The sequence below is a fragment of the Embiotoca jacksoni genome, unplaced genomic scaffold (genome assembly GCF_022577435.1).
Source record: "Embiotoca jacksoni isolate LCO1_2020_lvr unplaced genomic scaffold, fEmbJac1.0.p SCAF_29, whole genome shotgun sequence".
NCBI classification, from domain to species: domain Eukaryota; kingdom Metazoa; phylum Chordata; class Actinopteri; family Embiotocidae; genus Embiotoca; species Embiotoca jacksoni.
Window position 1 is genome coordinate 2,204,124 of NW_027185380.1, and position 16,052 is coordinate 2,220,175.

General features: G+C 39.5%; 1 protein-coding gene across 1 annotated transcript in view; it reads right to left on the minus strand.

The window, feature by feature from the left end:
* The window catches only part of rngtt (RNA guanylyltransferase and 5'-phosphatase), a 78,595-nt gene that overhangs the window by 61,481 nt on the left and 1,062 nt on the right, over positions 1-16,052 (minus strand). The window contains exons 2-8 of the mRNA XM_069161777.1: positions 15,356-15,465; positions 15,171-15,274; positions 14,976-15,064; positions 11,394-11,469; positions 9,324-9,573; positions 6,270-6,379; positions 5,250-5,351 (exon numbers count right to left, since the gene is read on the minus strand). Coding sequence (XP_069017878.1) covers positions 5,250-5,351; positions 6,270-6,379; positions 9,324-9,573; positions 11,394-11,469; positions 14,976-15,064; positions 15,171-15,274; positions 15,356-15,465 — 841 coding nt within the window. The remainder of the gene's footprint in view (positions 1-5,249; positions 5,352-6,269; positions 6,380-9,323; positions 9,574-11,393; positions 11,470-14,975; positions 15,065-15,170; positions 15,275-15,355; positions 15,466-16,052) is intronic.

The window sequence follows — 16,052 nt, forward strand, 5'->3', positions numbered from 1 at the left end:
TCTAATTGGCCGGTTAGCCACGGCTAACTCTGTCAAGTACTATCAGAAGAAAGCGGCAAGAGACCATTAGTTCTCTGTAACTCCCAGCGGCCCTCCTCTTTATCGCAGCTTCACCTTATTTATCTCTACCGCTCTTCTCTGACATTACGGTAGCAGACACTGTATTCTGTTCTTTTGACCAATCAGAAATTATTCAACATAATGTGCTCCTTTATTCACACAAGTGTACCACCCTCCCCACCTACTCCTTTGCTCTGTCCTGTCCTCTAATGGGTGCTGTGTGCTTCAGATTGTATCCTTATCCCTGAGCCATTTCCCCCGAGCACTTTAGCCCTAATGAGGCACGGACGGCCATTGTGTCGGCTCTGCCAGTCTAGTCCTGCAGCATGACTGACAGCAGCTGAGAACCAGGGGAGGGCTTAGATCAGATACAGCAGCTTTGCACATCATTAGTGGTGCATCAACAGGCAGGACTGCTCTCTTTTACCCAAAGACGCCAGGATGATTTTTCATTTTAGACTTTCATTCATTTCATTCATTCATTCATTCATTCATTTTTTACTGCAAATGCAGTAAAAAAAAGATAAATTGCCTTGCTTAAAAGTCAAGCCTGAATAAATGGGAATTATTATTTCTACCCCATTTGAAAGTTTTGTGAAAACAGGATATTTAACCAACTCTGATATCATCCATGTGGGAGACCATCGTATCCACTAAGCAGGGGATACATAGAACTAGCTGATGCCTGGTGCACACTAGAGGTCCTCAAGTCTTAACTTTAAAAACACGGATAACCACAAACATAATGACAGATTTAACTGATCTTTAATATTTCAAATACGACGTGCATACTAAACAATTACAGAATGGCAAATGCAGGGACCTGAGATCTAATGGAAGCTATTGATACAAAGCTAATCGTACTTTTATTGGAGGGACAGTAAAAACCTATAATCATTAGAATTATAGTAATTTTTTTTTATACATTATCTGACCTTTCACAGCGATGAAGATAATCTTCCATTTTAATATATCTGTTCTCTGGGCTTGTACGAAGGTTGATGATGCTTCCCGGTCCGCTTGCTCTCATTGGCTAAAGCTGGTTTCTGCTCAGATTAACTCCTCCTCCTCCTCGTCCTCTTCCTCACTGGGGCACAAACCAATCTAGCCCTGACAGAAGGCTCTACAACAAGGTGATTAAAAACCCAACTCAGCCATGTCTCCCCTTCTTAGCAAATCCACTGATTTTGCTGTCCTTTCCAAAGCCCATTAGAAGCCACTTTCTTGGCAGAGAGCAGGCAGTGACAGATTTTTTTTTCACTGTATGACTGCTCTGGGCATCAGTGAGGGCTGCAGAATATTTACAGGCGAGTGGGGGTCCCTTCAATACTTTGTCACCATTGTGTCTGTTATTGTGCTCCTGAGCAAGGCAGTTTAACTGTCAGAGCTGCTGATGCACAGTCCTGTGGTCATAAGAAGAGACTTCCAGAGTCATCCATTTGGTTCTCAGAGCATTAGAGGTTGTTACAAATTTACATTTTTGCTCACTTAACCTTTTCCCTGTAAAAATAATACTTTCATATGAAGTTAAAAAAAAAAAAAATTACTCATTTTAAAAGTAAAAATGACTTTCATTAGAATGGGAAACTTTCTTATACTCGTCAGTGACAAAGGAAAGTGGGACGGATTGAGAATATGTAATACTGTAATTGAGGCCTTGTGGCAATATGCATAGAGTAAAATCTTTTCCAACCACCTTGAAGAGACAAATTTCTTATTAAAAATCCATTTCAAGTGTTAAGAGGCACCACAAGCAAGAAAATATGACATTTAATAAAAATGCAGAGCACAGTCTATACCATGTGTGGTGAGAATGACAAATTCATGCTCCACCACTGCAATCAGTAAATCTCTCCGAAAACGCAGACAACCTTAAAACCCATCAGTCTTATCTGATACATTGCAAGTCATCCACATATAACTGCAATTTTTTTCAGAATTCATACTTTAATTTTCAAGATATTTTAAGATTAAAGACCCTAAGAAATGACGATTAAAAGCAGACCCAATCAATACTTTTGTTTGGTGGCCTACATTCAAAGATAACTGACCCAACTGTACAGCTGCCTTTTTTCTGTTTTGGCCATAGACTGTATATAAAAATGGATGTCGTCTCCAAGCCTGAAAGTAACAAATGTGGAGGTGCCTTAAAGTGCAATACCACTGAGGGCCACTAGGGGCTGGCTCCAAAAAACCTCTGGCTCCAATAGATGGGAAGTAACAGTGTCCAAGCTCCACCCCAGCTTGTCCAAATATGGTCAATTCTGGTTCCAAAAAAAACAAGGGCAGGGTGGCACGGTGGTGCAGTGGTTAGCATTGTCACCTCACAGCAAAAAAGGTTCCGGGTTCGAATCCGGTCCTGGGCCTTTCTGTGCGGAGTTTGCATGTTCTCCCTGTGCTTGCGTGGGTTCTCTCCGGGTTCTCCGGCTTCCTCCCATCATCCAAAAACATGCACCTCAGGTCAGGTTACCTGGCGCCGCGCTAGTGGCCCCCTGCCCCCCTGCTGTAGTGAAGAAATTTCCCCTCAGGGATTAATAAAGTGTATAAAATCAAATCAAAAATCAAATCAAGATGGCGACAATCAAGATGCCAGACTGAAGGGTTCAAAACAGAAGCTCACAAAATAATGTGTGACATCAAAGTGGGTTGCCTTTCAGTCTTGACTTTAACACCAGTTTTTGTTGTCCAACCCAACTTATTGCCCATATTTAATGAAGACGTACACCTGTGGTATTTCATCACAGTTTTTTTTCCACATCTATTTCTCACCAAACTGTCTCTCATTATCACTTCTTTTGTGTGAATTCAATTTATTTCCCTGAAGCAAAGCTTGTATGAAAAACGTGGTTATTTGCTGGATAAATTAAAAAGCACAGCGGTTCAAGTAAGGTACGAAGAAGGTGACTCTGTTAAAGAGCCGCAATCTATTTCTTGCCTTTGTAGGATAAAGTGATATGAGAAAATACACACCACAACAAGCTCTCCCTCGCGAAGAGAATGAAGGCCTTTTCCTTTGTAAACTTTTCCCAAATGAGAGCACAAACTTATTATACTCATATGTAGCCCACAGCAAGACGTGCCTGGTGTGAATATCCACAACACTGCATTCATCCTGCACCCTTTGTCTGACACACTGCTACCCTGTGTGTCAATTTCCAAGATAAACAAAACTTTTGTCGGCTCAAAATGGAAAGAAACAACAGAATCGCGAACAGGAGGCCGACAGCACGCTGACAAAAACATAAACACAGAGAATCATCAAAGTTCACCGTCTACCAAATCAAAGCTTTTGCCAAGTAAATATGATGAGGTTGAGGTCCTGATGTTGTTTATGCACACAGCAGGAGATGAATAGAAACCTCGACTTTCTGTGGTGAAGTGTAAACAACCTTTAAGAATTTGCTGACATTCTAACAAGAGTCAGGAAACATTTCTTTATAATAGGATGCGGCGCAGTGTTTCCTGCCCCAGGAACACCACATCGTCCAAGTTTCCCCTTCAACAAGATGCCCAGTTGTTTGGAAAGCAGTTTCAGGTGGTAAAAAAATAAGGACTACCAGGAGATGTTGCATATATTTGGACGGCACTGACAATATGTATGATGATGGTAAATATAGCATGTCTAAGTCAATTTAGACCGACTAAAAGTAGATACATACACACACACACACACACACACACACACACACACACACACACACACACACACACACACACACACACACTGGTGACACTAAACTTTAAGTTCACAGGTTGCTGTAGCAGACAGAATATTGATAGAAGTTGTATGAAGAAAGAAGGTCGCTGTCATTCAACAAGCACTACAAAAAAAAAAAAAAATAATAATAATCTCAGCTTAGAAAAACAGTTCAGGACAACCTCAGGATGAACGTTATAAAAACTAAATCCAACAATGTATTTTTGAGTCTCTGAATGTTTTCTGACTTGTCCTCACTTTCCTTAACAGGAACTGAAGTAAATACATTGTTTGTTTCAGCCTGGTTTGGGGCTTATTGACGTATAAAAACATTGTTATTATTTTTTAGACAACTTGATTTGTAACGCTGCTGATGTAAGTCTGTATAGTTGTTTTTTTTAAACCTCGATTCAAATGAGATTCAAAATAAATAATAAGTGACATAAATCAACACTCAAATCTTGGAACTTCTATGTTTCTTTCAGGGATTTTCGATGTATTTTTTTGTTACACTTTTCCCCCTGGATTTACTGATGTCGTTTTAATCATTATCAATACAGTTTTCAAGCAATATTTACTACTGATTGATGAGGTGAAAATCTGGGCTTTATGTAAAAAACAAAACAAAAAAAGATTCCGGTTTGCACGATACAATTTTATCTTTAAATTTGAGGAGGGCGTTGTATATCATATTCTCAATACAGAGTACGACCTGCTTTTGAGTGATGACTCATACATAGGATACTCTGCCTCTCTGCAGAAATCAGGTATCCCTACTCTTCAACAAGGACAAGAGCCTGAAGCGGTAGAGGAAGAGCCCTGTGTCACTCTCTATTCAGACAGCGAAGTCTTTGACGACAAGCGTTTGCAGATGATGGCAGTTGATTATATGCATTAACAGCATTTTGGCCAGGGCCAAATCTGTACTCTGCAAGTCTCACTCTTACAGGAAATTAAAGCACCAATATGTAAAATTCTGAAATTAACTGCAACCATTAAATATTCACCAGCACACTGCACATTTGCAACAGATGGGGAGACAGTGCTTCACGGTAGACCACTAGAATACTAAAACCTTTTCCCGCCTCAGGATTAGCTTTTGGCAAAAGAGATATAAAATGCAAGAATATGTGACTATGTAACAGAAAAGAAGACGTGCCCAATTGCATTTCATCCTGCTGAGTCTGTGTCTCCATCAGTGAAGCTTAATTTACAATTCCACAGTACACATCTCCACAGCTACAATCAGCACCCACTCAGGTTGATTAGCTATATGAAGATAGTGTAATTAAAACCTACTGAACAACAGAATTCCTGTTAGTATTCATTTTAGTCCTCATTGACAACTCCCGCAGACGTAAACTCACTCAAAAGGAGCCAAATGAATGGAAAAAGAAGCCGATCGGTCCAGTCAAGAGACCCAAACCTCGACACCAGTGTTCACACATATGGACAAGGAGTCATTAAGAGAACTCCTGAACAACAGACCCACCGTGTGCCATCAGCTTTCCAGCTGACTTTGTATGGATTCTGCTCCAGGAAGCGCAGGTTTTGTCTGTCCATGGACACTGGCTGAGCTCCGGGAAAACCAGACCTGCAACAGTGAAAACACGTCTTACTTTTGAGTTTGGTCCTGACCACTACAAACATTATTTGAATTAGTCTAGACAAAAGATTTGAAAGAACATCTACTGAAGAGTATCACCTAAAACTAACTTTCTGTAATGTAATCATAATCTTGACTTTTAGACCGCTGTGTCAAAAGATATCTCTAATACTTACGCTTCTGTATATCTGAATAACCATTTCCAGGACTCTGCATTTAGAAATGCCACTTACACTTTGCTATGGTTACAGTTAGCTACTTTATACAGAGTCCTTTTGTCCAAGACTTTTTGGCTTAAAGTTCAGGGACTGAGATGAGATCATTTCTTTTGGCAAAGGTTTTTACACACAAACCCCCAAAAAAGAAATAAAACCTCTGCAAAAGTGAACGGCTGAGTTCATAAAACACTTCTCAGTCAATAGGTTTGTTGACAAGTACAAGAGACGTTTGGTAAAGTAGTACACACATCACCCGTACCACAAAGTTGGGGCACGACAGCTACTTTGGGTTTCAGGCACGTTTAAGAACCCCAGAAAACAACATTAATAATTACATTTGGATCACATTTAATTAGCAGTAATGAGCCCGCACAGCTAGACCAAAAAAAACAATCATTTCAACAGCAGGTAGTGGCAATGGAAGCGTGGACTGTTCCCGCTGTGACGAGACACTGCAGCAGAGCTGACTCTCTGCAATTTCATCAAAAAAGCTGCAGCAGCATATTTCTCCAGAATAGCTAAATCTATTCCTGACTCTGCCGCCTGTCTGAAATTGTACAGATTTTAGAAAAAAAAAGAAAAGAAAAGACTAAGACAAATGAGTCAGAGCACAGTACACCTACATACGTGTACACAGACACACACAGTTTCCCAGAGGGGTATGAGGAGGGCACAAGGAAGCTCTTACTTTTCCCACTCGGCCATTTGCTGAGACATTCGCTGGACCTCGCCTAGCTTGGGTTGCGAGGTGATCTGTGTGACTCCTTTTACCGTGATACCTTCGAGAAATACTGCACCCTGGGAATAGAAAAGAGAAGGAAAACAGACAGATGAATCTGGATTCAATTGTAAGAGGCATTCACGCCCTCCTACACACAGAGGAAAAACATTTTTGAACACCGGTAATACTTTTCCTAACAGCTGCTTCTTTGCTTTATGAATCCCTGTGTGCAAAGGCATCAAGAAGGAATACAAAAACCCGGCTCTTCTTATGACCTCTCCACTTTTAAAACCGCTCTCACTTTAATTATTTTTAGGAATCCAACTTGTAAACCCCGTTTCTACAACGACTCCCAGGAAACTTTGCCTCCTTACTCTTACTACCTTCTCACCCATACGCTCCCTGTTGGTGACGTTTGTGACACTTTGTCCTTCACCATGTTTCCTAATCTCACTGTTTTTTCTGCTGTCATGACCTATTCACACTCATGCTTCACAGATGAGTCACCAGGACTGGTACAATATGATAATATACGCCAATTAGGACAGAAACCGATCTGGTATGGAAATATCCATCACCCTCGGTACCATTAGTGCATGTTTTGAGTAAGAGAGGCCGTAGTGAGAATGTAAAGATCAGTACCATTCATATGAATCTCATTCTGTGCCTTTCAATATAGAGGAGACTGTGCGTATTAGACAGTGAGGCTACTGCTTAACCTCATTCATTTTACACTCAGTTTATCTCGTAATAAGACCAGTTGAAGTTGGGTACAAGATGATTGCAGGCTTCAACACTTTTTAACGACACACTAAAGAAAATGTAATACCCGTTTTACATTAATACCGGAAAATTCAATCATAGCGGAAGACAAAGTAGGGAGGGGTTTGTCCTAGAATTATTTATTGAATTTTTAGCTTACTTCTTTCTTTACTTCTGAGAAAATACTGGAGATGTAATCCATATAAGATCTCCTCCATACATGTAAAAAACATGAATAATTTAATCCATAAAAGCATCTCCTACTTCACCAAAAAGAACATTGTTCTTACAGTGTAAGTTTCTGATGGCAAAAAGAATTCGAAAATAGACTCTCAAATTCTGCACATACATCATTCTGGGATTCTGGGTGATGAAGGGCAAACATCCAAAAGAAGTAACCATAAGTCAAAACCATGTTTGAGTGGGAGGAGACTTTAAATTAATCGATTAATTAATTAATTGAAACATGAATTGTCCATGTTTATTTCTAATGAAAAATGATGAGTCCAGTTAAGCTAATTTATATTTTCCCTAAAACTGACAATAAAACATTGAGCTTATGTAAAGTATTTGCTACTCTGATTGTACCGATTGAAACTATAAAAGAATTGAAGTGTCCTCTTGCAAAAATCTCATCTTTAGTTTATCAGTTTATAATGTCCCTAAACAGCCCGCTTTCAGATATAAAACTTACTTCATGATATCCTCGAAGGCCTTTTTTGAAAAGACTACCTTAAAGACACAGAGATCCTTTGTGTTTAACACTATTTAATCACACTAATATCTAATGAAAGTTTGATATAATCAGCAGACTAATAAATGGTGGAGGAAATCTTTAGGTGCTGCTCTGGTTGGATCAGAGATTATAATTAAATGGTTTCAACATATGAAAATGAAGTGCACGGAAGTCCAAAAGAGACACGAGTGTGATTTCCCCTCCACCTCGAACATTTCTAATCAGACAGAATGAGGAAACTCTACCAACACAAACTGAAGGAACAATCCTCCGAAGCAAAGCACTAATTAATTCAGCTGCTCTCAAACTGGGGGGCGGTTCCCCATAGAGCCAGTGCAGGGGGGCGTGTATGACCAGAGGAAAGATATAGAGTGGGACGAAGTTGAATGAATATGATTCATGGAGGAAAAGTAAACAAGTTTGCTGCTGCTATCATTTTGACTTGAATCATGTATTTTATGTTAATAAAATTCTAGTTTCTATGCGGTGGGAGTCGTGAACTTTTTTTCGGCTATTGAAGGGGGACAGGAAAGAAAAAGGTTTGAAGACCAACAGGTGGCTCATTACACAAAAGTGGGATGCAGGGCCAGTGTGAGGGGGTCGAGGAAGTGTGCGTGGGGTAAAAAAACAACCAAAAAAACACCTGAACTTCTGTTGCTGCACTTGATCAACCAAAAACCAAGGTGGTCACATCTGTTGCTAGCTCTCATTAGACGATTTGTTAACAGGTTTAGGATTGTCTCACTTTTTTTTTTTTATATATTTCATACATTTCAGGTAAGATTCTTAAAACTTGATGAGCATCAGGACTTTAAACTTGCTTTAAAAGCATATGTGCCTTTAGTTCAAAGTAAGTCTGCCTTTTTAGCTCCGTTTGCACCTTTGTTTCAAGCTTTGTGCTTCACGTTTTTTTGTGGAATAAATTTCAGTGGCTCTAAATTTCGACAAATTTGGGTCGCAACTTAATGACCAGAGAAAAATGCAGTTCCTGAGGTGAGAGCAGTAAAGTGACATTGATATAATTTCAACAAATGTTTTACGCCAATAAATATGATTTACTTTACTTCCTATTATCCAAACGCTGCTTTTGCCTCTCTGTTGCCTCCATGTTGACTGTTTGTCGGGTTGTTGGCACCATTTGAATTTAAGCTTCTTGTAACAGTTATAAATAATTTGGAAGCATCAGCTCAATGTAAACAGAAGAAAACCAAATTATAGGGAACTGGAGATGATTCAGCGCTCCTAATTTCACCCGACTGAAGTGATGAAAGCTTTATATAAAAACAGGCAGACAGCTGATCATAATTACACCTTTGCCAGCAGTTGAGGAGATAAAAAGTGTAATTTTCTCTGAATTAGTGCATCAGATTTACTGGATTATTATATAAAGTTGAACATGGGTCTTAGAAAGGATGGCTCCCTTTGAACCTACATCACCCTGCATGAGATCCATGTCCTGTGGAGAGGGATCAACCCATTTTCCACTTAACAGTCCATTTCCTGGAGCTCCACAGGAATCTTACCAGTTTCACCTTCTCCTTCTTTCGTTTGCCGGGCGCTGACCCGGAGGAACTGGGGCCCGACTCCGGGCCGACCGAGTTACCGTCATCGTCCACCTCCCCGCCGTCGTCGTCAAAGCACCACTCGGGCAGTGCCGGGGTAGGGGGCGTGTCCTCCTCATCGCCATAGCGACGGAAAAGCTCTTTGAGGTAGTCTCCCTTGTAGATCCCTGGGGCCCGGGCCTGGGAGAAAGCAGCCACTGCTGCCTCGACGCTGATAAGAAACAGAAAAACACAGACAGGGCATCTTGACAACACCCTCATTCTTTGATTCGAGTTTCAGTCTAGTTTTATGTTAACAACACCTTCATTACAGGGGGTGAAATATAGTTATAGATTATAGAGGTATATTGGTGATTTTCTGTTTATTACTGTCAAAACTAGAGCTGCTGATATTAGTCTAGTAATCCAGTCAATCAGCAAACAATCTCCAACTATTTTGATGAACAAATAGTCATTTAAGTCCATTTTTAAGCAAATATCACAAACAAGTGATGGTTTCAGGTTCTCAAATAGGAGATTTTGTCACTCATACTTCTCAGTAAATTAAATATTTTAGGGTTTTAGACAGTCAGACAAAACCAGCAACTTGAGGATAGTATTTGGGCTCTAGGAGTGTTGCAATTGTCTGACAATCTCCAGATAAATCAATTAAAAGGGAGAACAATTTATGCATTATGAGATAAACACAGCAAAATCCGCTGTTAAAAGGTTTCACTCTATCTCCAAAACACACTGAAGCAGGTTGTACAATGCTTGGTGTTGACACGACCATTTATATAATGCTTTGGCAGGAGAAAGGATCTGCAGAAGCCTCAAATGGCTCAAAATCAAGCAGCACATCTGGTCCTGAACGGTGCATTTAGACAGGCGGTGGACGAAGAGGCTTTTAACCTTTCTCTGCTATGCTCAAAAAACAACCAAAGTGTCTTTTCTCAAGAACGACCTCTGGTAGGAGGAATAACTTTAACAAAACTCAGCTCAGAACTAACTCTGTTCTTTACATGCAATTTAACAGGATATTTATCATAAAATGAAAAAAGATCTTTGAAAAACAAACTGTTGACATTTCTAATATGTCCCATATTGATTTCAGGGCGCTTTTTTTTTTTTTTTTACAAATACTGTATTTATATAGGAAAATATCAAAATACTTTATTTACATAATGGGGAGGTGTAATGTTTTGCATTAGGCTTACAGACCGGGTGGTTATGTGTGTGCTAAAATACTGCTGATTTTAACACAAAATAGTACATCTAATTATGTACGCGTGAATGATTTACATTTATGTATGCATGTATGTGCATATGTACAGTATATGTACAATGTTTAATGTTTAATGTCATGTTCACTTTAAATTTTCCACCTATGGACTTCAGGAAGCATAGCTGTTGCAATGGCAACTGCTGGGGATTAAAAGTAAATAAACAAATCAAAATACGAGCTAGTTGTGGTGCTCGTCATAACTCACTTGATCAACATTTAAACAGTCAGCAGAAATGAAAAAAAAAAATGGACCAGTGTTGATGATCTGATCTGTTAAATTATCTTGCAACACATGATACTGGAGTGCTTTCAGAATATTAATTTCACAGGAAGTAGTGGGCGGTGGGTGGGTTTAATCCAGCCTCCATGTCTTCCAGGGATTCTGCCTTCAGGCTGCTGCTCCACCTCTGACTAAAGATGCACCCTCACCCCTCCTGCTCAGCTGTTTATAAATTATTTATCTGTCATGAGGTGCCGAGCTCGGTCATAAGTAACCAACAAGCTTCTCTGTGATGCTCTGTGTTGATTGGTGGTGACAAGGGAACATCTCGTGCCGTCAAACGTACGGCAACTATCAGGAGAGGATGGGATTTTCAGGTAAAAAAAAAAAAAAAAAAGACTGACAGCGCTGAGAGAATGAGACCAGAGTAATGATGCCACCGGAGGCATTACACGTTGTGGGGTTTGTGTTGTCAAGCAAGACGATAGTGAAGATTGCAAAACTACGCTCGCAGCAGTGTGAGGGGCCGAAGCGTGTCAGCCCTTACCTCCAGTCCATCTTCTCCACCAGGTATGCACATATCAGGAAGCCTGTCCGGTTGAAGCCATGCGTGCAGTGAATACCTGCAGGGGAAAGGATAGAAAGAAGCATACAGGTCAAAACTTCAGAATCCCAACTTTAAATTTTATTTAAAATTGTAGGCAGTTACCTCACACTTAGAAGAGCAATGGTGGAATATGTAGAACCTATAACCAATCTATTGTCTCTGACCTATGCTTTGAAGCCTTTACATAAGCAATTTAATATAGTATAATATGAGTGAGTCAACATTCTTTCCACGGCCATTTGTTTTAGCACACTTTCATCCAATGTGATCTCCTCTCATGTCACTAACATCAGTCCTCTTGGATAAACTGAGGTTGAGTCCATGTTTTGAGTGAGGGCATCAAGTCACACACTCAAAAGACTCACAAGCCTCCTTCCTTAGAGGGTGGTCTTTCTTTTATACCCACATCAAAATCTGTCTGAGACTAGCCGTTGCAAACACAGAAAAGACCCAGAAGCTGATGAAACATTCTGGGAGGTAAAGAGTGAATGAAAAGGGCACAGGAAAAACAAAAACAGAGATAAAAACCCTGCACTTTATTTTAAGGTGAAAGACGAAACCAGATTATGAAAAGAAAGCACCCCTGAGTGCTAAAAAGCCCACTGAATATATTTAGTCACATTTTACAAAAATCCTCCTCATTTTTGTGACAACGTGACATTTTCCCAAACAAGCAATCATCAGCAGGTGCACAGCAGGGTTCAAACTTCACAAAAAAAAAAAATCAAAGCATCTGACTATCATGTTTCCCCAGCTTAGGAAGTTTGCCTGACAATGGCAACAAGATGAAGTGAGCCAACGTGAGAGGATGGGGATCACGTTTACCGGCCGAGCTGTCTGATCTGAACAAGTGTACTGCGGAGACATCAGAGACTAACCACCAGCTGGCTAAAGACAGGACATTGCCGAGATGACATTCACACATTTTGCCCTGACATTCGAGAAATTTGATTTTCAAGCCGGGCAGTAGTTAATAGTAAAGATCACATTTCAGGATGAGGTTTAAGAGAGCACCTTGCTGTCACGAGTGTGAAAGTGCACCATCAGTAAACATCCTTTGGACTGCCTTTAGGGAAAGGATGTCACAACAGATTATAATCACTGAGTACGTGATTACACTGGAAATAAAGTGTATCTAGGCAGTGCAATGACAAATGAGAAAAACATATTTTCTATACCAAAACATTCCGAAGGTTCGAGCATGAGGTAATAAGTACATCAATAAGTATTTGAGAACTGAGATCTATATATCATGAATCATAAAACCAAATTGGTCCAATTACACAAAACTCAACAATATGTGATATTTCAAAAACCCTGTTGTGAAGTTAGCCAACCAATACTAGATATATGTTTATGGTATACTGACACTGACACACACATTTATGAGTTAAACAAACCAACAAAAACAATCTCATAACAATCAATCAGCAGCCAAAATTATTTTTAAAATGATTAAACTATGCAATCGTGATAGTGTTTCTTCGTTACCTCAAACCTAGGTTACCAATTCTGTGCAGTAAGTTGATAAACAGTAGCATATATACTGACACAAACATGCAATAAGATAATATGAGCTAATTATAGCCCTAATTGAAATACATAGCCAGGTTTAATATGTAGACACAATATGTCTCCAGCTCTTTTTAAAACTATCTGCATATCAATGCAGCATGTCAACACAGAGTGATCACTGTAACATAACTTGTAACCTAACTCTTGTTAACTTCATATGTTAGAAATGCAGAATTAAGTATGACATGTTTTTAAGTAAAATACTGATAAATAATGACAAGCTGAAGAATCTACACCACAACTACAGCATTAAAAAAAAAAAACTGTTTAAACAGTGAAAAAACTGCCCACACGCGTTTTGTGTTTTAGATCAAACTTATTTAGCCGAGGAGAATATTGATGTTCCTTCACCTGTAAATCACCTACACGGTATTCACTGGGAGAGGAGAGGTTTTTTTCTGAGGTCAAACTCCTACACTTACAAAAACCAACAACAAAGTGATGTGGAAATTTTGAAATGTTCAATTGGCCTCCCGGTGTTTAACAACAACAGTCGTAAACCTCAGGAGGGCCGTTTAAACTCCAGCTGCTTACATGGACCTCCAGAAGAGGACTGGCTGTACTGGGAAGCTCTGTGGCACCACTCATGAGTGTATGAATATAAAACATGAAATCATAAAAAAGTCTCAACTTTTTTTCTCTCCAATAAAACATGCGCCTCGCTCTCATTTGCATTTATCTAATTCTGGAGTAACACTGCTCTCTGCTGGACACATTAGATATTGCTAATAGCGGACCATTCACGCGTTCATTTAATGCACAAACATTAACACATAACTGTAGCAATGTTTTTAATGTTTGGAAGTTAACTGTAGCTTTTTCCGTAGCTTTGTAATTTCACCCTCAGTATAAGTGTGGTTTGATTTACATTTCAATACCAAGTATTTTTTTTTTTTTATATATAAATGTTATGCACAAACTGCAACATATGGATGTTCACATAAATATGTAGTCCATTAGCAGAATAACTGACCATTAATCTTACACACAAAAATTACAGAATCAAAGTAAGTACAACATTTTTATCAAAACTGCGTGTAGCATGTTCAACAAAAGAGGAAGATTTCTGTTAATAAATACCATCAGAGTTCACAGCCCATGAGCCTGCCTTTGTCCATCTGAACTACTTCTTTTTGCAAATTTCCATAAAAAACAAGTAAACAACATACAACATTGGAGTCATAACAAGATCAAAGTCTTGTGCAAATATCTGTGTGTGTTTTCTGTCTGTCTAAGCTCTCAAGCGTTCAGTATTTTGACTGTTGTAAGGGACAGGCTGACCAATCTTTTTAAGATAAATAATTATAATTGCCAGAAATCATAAGATACTACAAAAGCACCACAACAATGTCAATGTGAAATCACCTTCAGAGCATTCAAGTATGTCAGCTCGCAATAGCACTCTGCTCTGACAACTGACCGAGTTTTTAGGACATGGCAGGGGAACAAATCGGAGATCAGCATTTATTGATTTATGTTTGGTACAACCAATTACCCAGCAACTTTCCAGCACAGCATTATGAATTGAAGTCCAAGTTTGCGGACAAGTTTCAACCTCCTCTGTTTACGCCGTTTCTGATTTAACGGTGATGAAATACTATTCTGGTTGATGCCTTGCCATTTTCATGCCAGGAATAAGGAAGTGGTCATATTTAAATCAAGCCGTTACATTAGCAAGGGCCAAACATAAAGAACGATAGTCAAACCAATCAAAGAGGTACAAATTTAGTACCACTAAGTAAAAATGGTGCAGCGACAGACTCTGCGTCTGCTAGTGTGCCTCACATACAACAACATAACACCACAAACCTCAACCTGACCCAAGCCTTCGATATCAAAACCCAGTTATCTATATAAATAGCTCTTTTGTATTAAACCTGTGCAAGTAAAAAAAAAAATTAATTAAAAATTTTCTATAGTAAATGAATAAATCATCACAATACTTACCTATCAATTCTGTGGGATTCTTCTCTATGAAGTGTTCGCAGAACCTGATGAACATCGTGGTGGTCTCTTTTGAAGGGCATTCCCCATGGCTAAAACATACAGGGTGACATTAGTCTTCATTGCATTACCCCAGAAAGAGCTACAACATAGTGAGTGAACAATTGGTTTAGTTTACAACGCTGAATGCACTCATACCCTTTACATGGAAGCTTCAGATATTGTATCCCTTCTTTTTCAATGTCGTTGCGGTCGTAAAAGCGAGTAGTGTTCGTCAAATCCATAAGCAAACCCATTTTCACCTGAGGACAAGACAAAAAGATGTTGTCAGACGCGGGGTTTCCATGTCAGCTCTGTATCTCTGTCGCTGTTGGGATACTTACTTTTAGACTTTTTAAATAATTGGACAGCATACTCGGATGAAACCTATTCTCTTCTGGAACTTGGTCATCATATCTGGGGCCCAACATTGTTTTCATTGGCAGGAATTTACCTGAGAGGGAAAAGACAGGGAATGAAGCAATAGTCCCCTGAGTATTAAACCTATATAACCATCATTACAGCATGTACAATTTCATACCAGATCAATTCTAAACATTTAGATTCATCACCTGGCAAATCTGGCATGGTTTAAAAAAACAAAACAAAAAACCAGCCTTGGCAGTGGTACAAATCATGGAATAAGTATCTGCTGTGGTTGTGTTAAATCAAGCGTGAAATAGCACACCAATTGTATACCGAAGTTGGCAATGAAACTGCGGGCTCAATTCAATGTGTTAGAAGTAACACCTGAATGTAAAAAAAAAAATTAAAAAAAAGACCAAGCTCCTCCAGCTGCGCCTTGAAATCAAACATCTGTCTGGACCGTTGCACCGGCAATGACACCAACAAGGACCTGCGACGTAAACATGTTGTTGACGAGGACCTCCATACAGCTCCGCGCGCACCACGCTTACAGCCCCAGTTTGTTTTGACACGTGACGCTTCGACCGCAAAGCTCGCCAGCTGAGCAGCACTTTTCAGTAACAGTTTCCCGGATGTTGGAAAAAAAACACGGCTCACAAATTCAGTTGTTGTTTT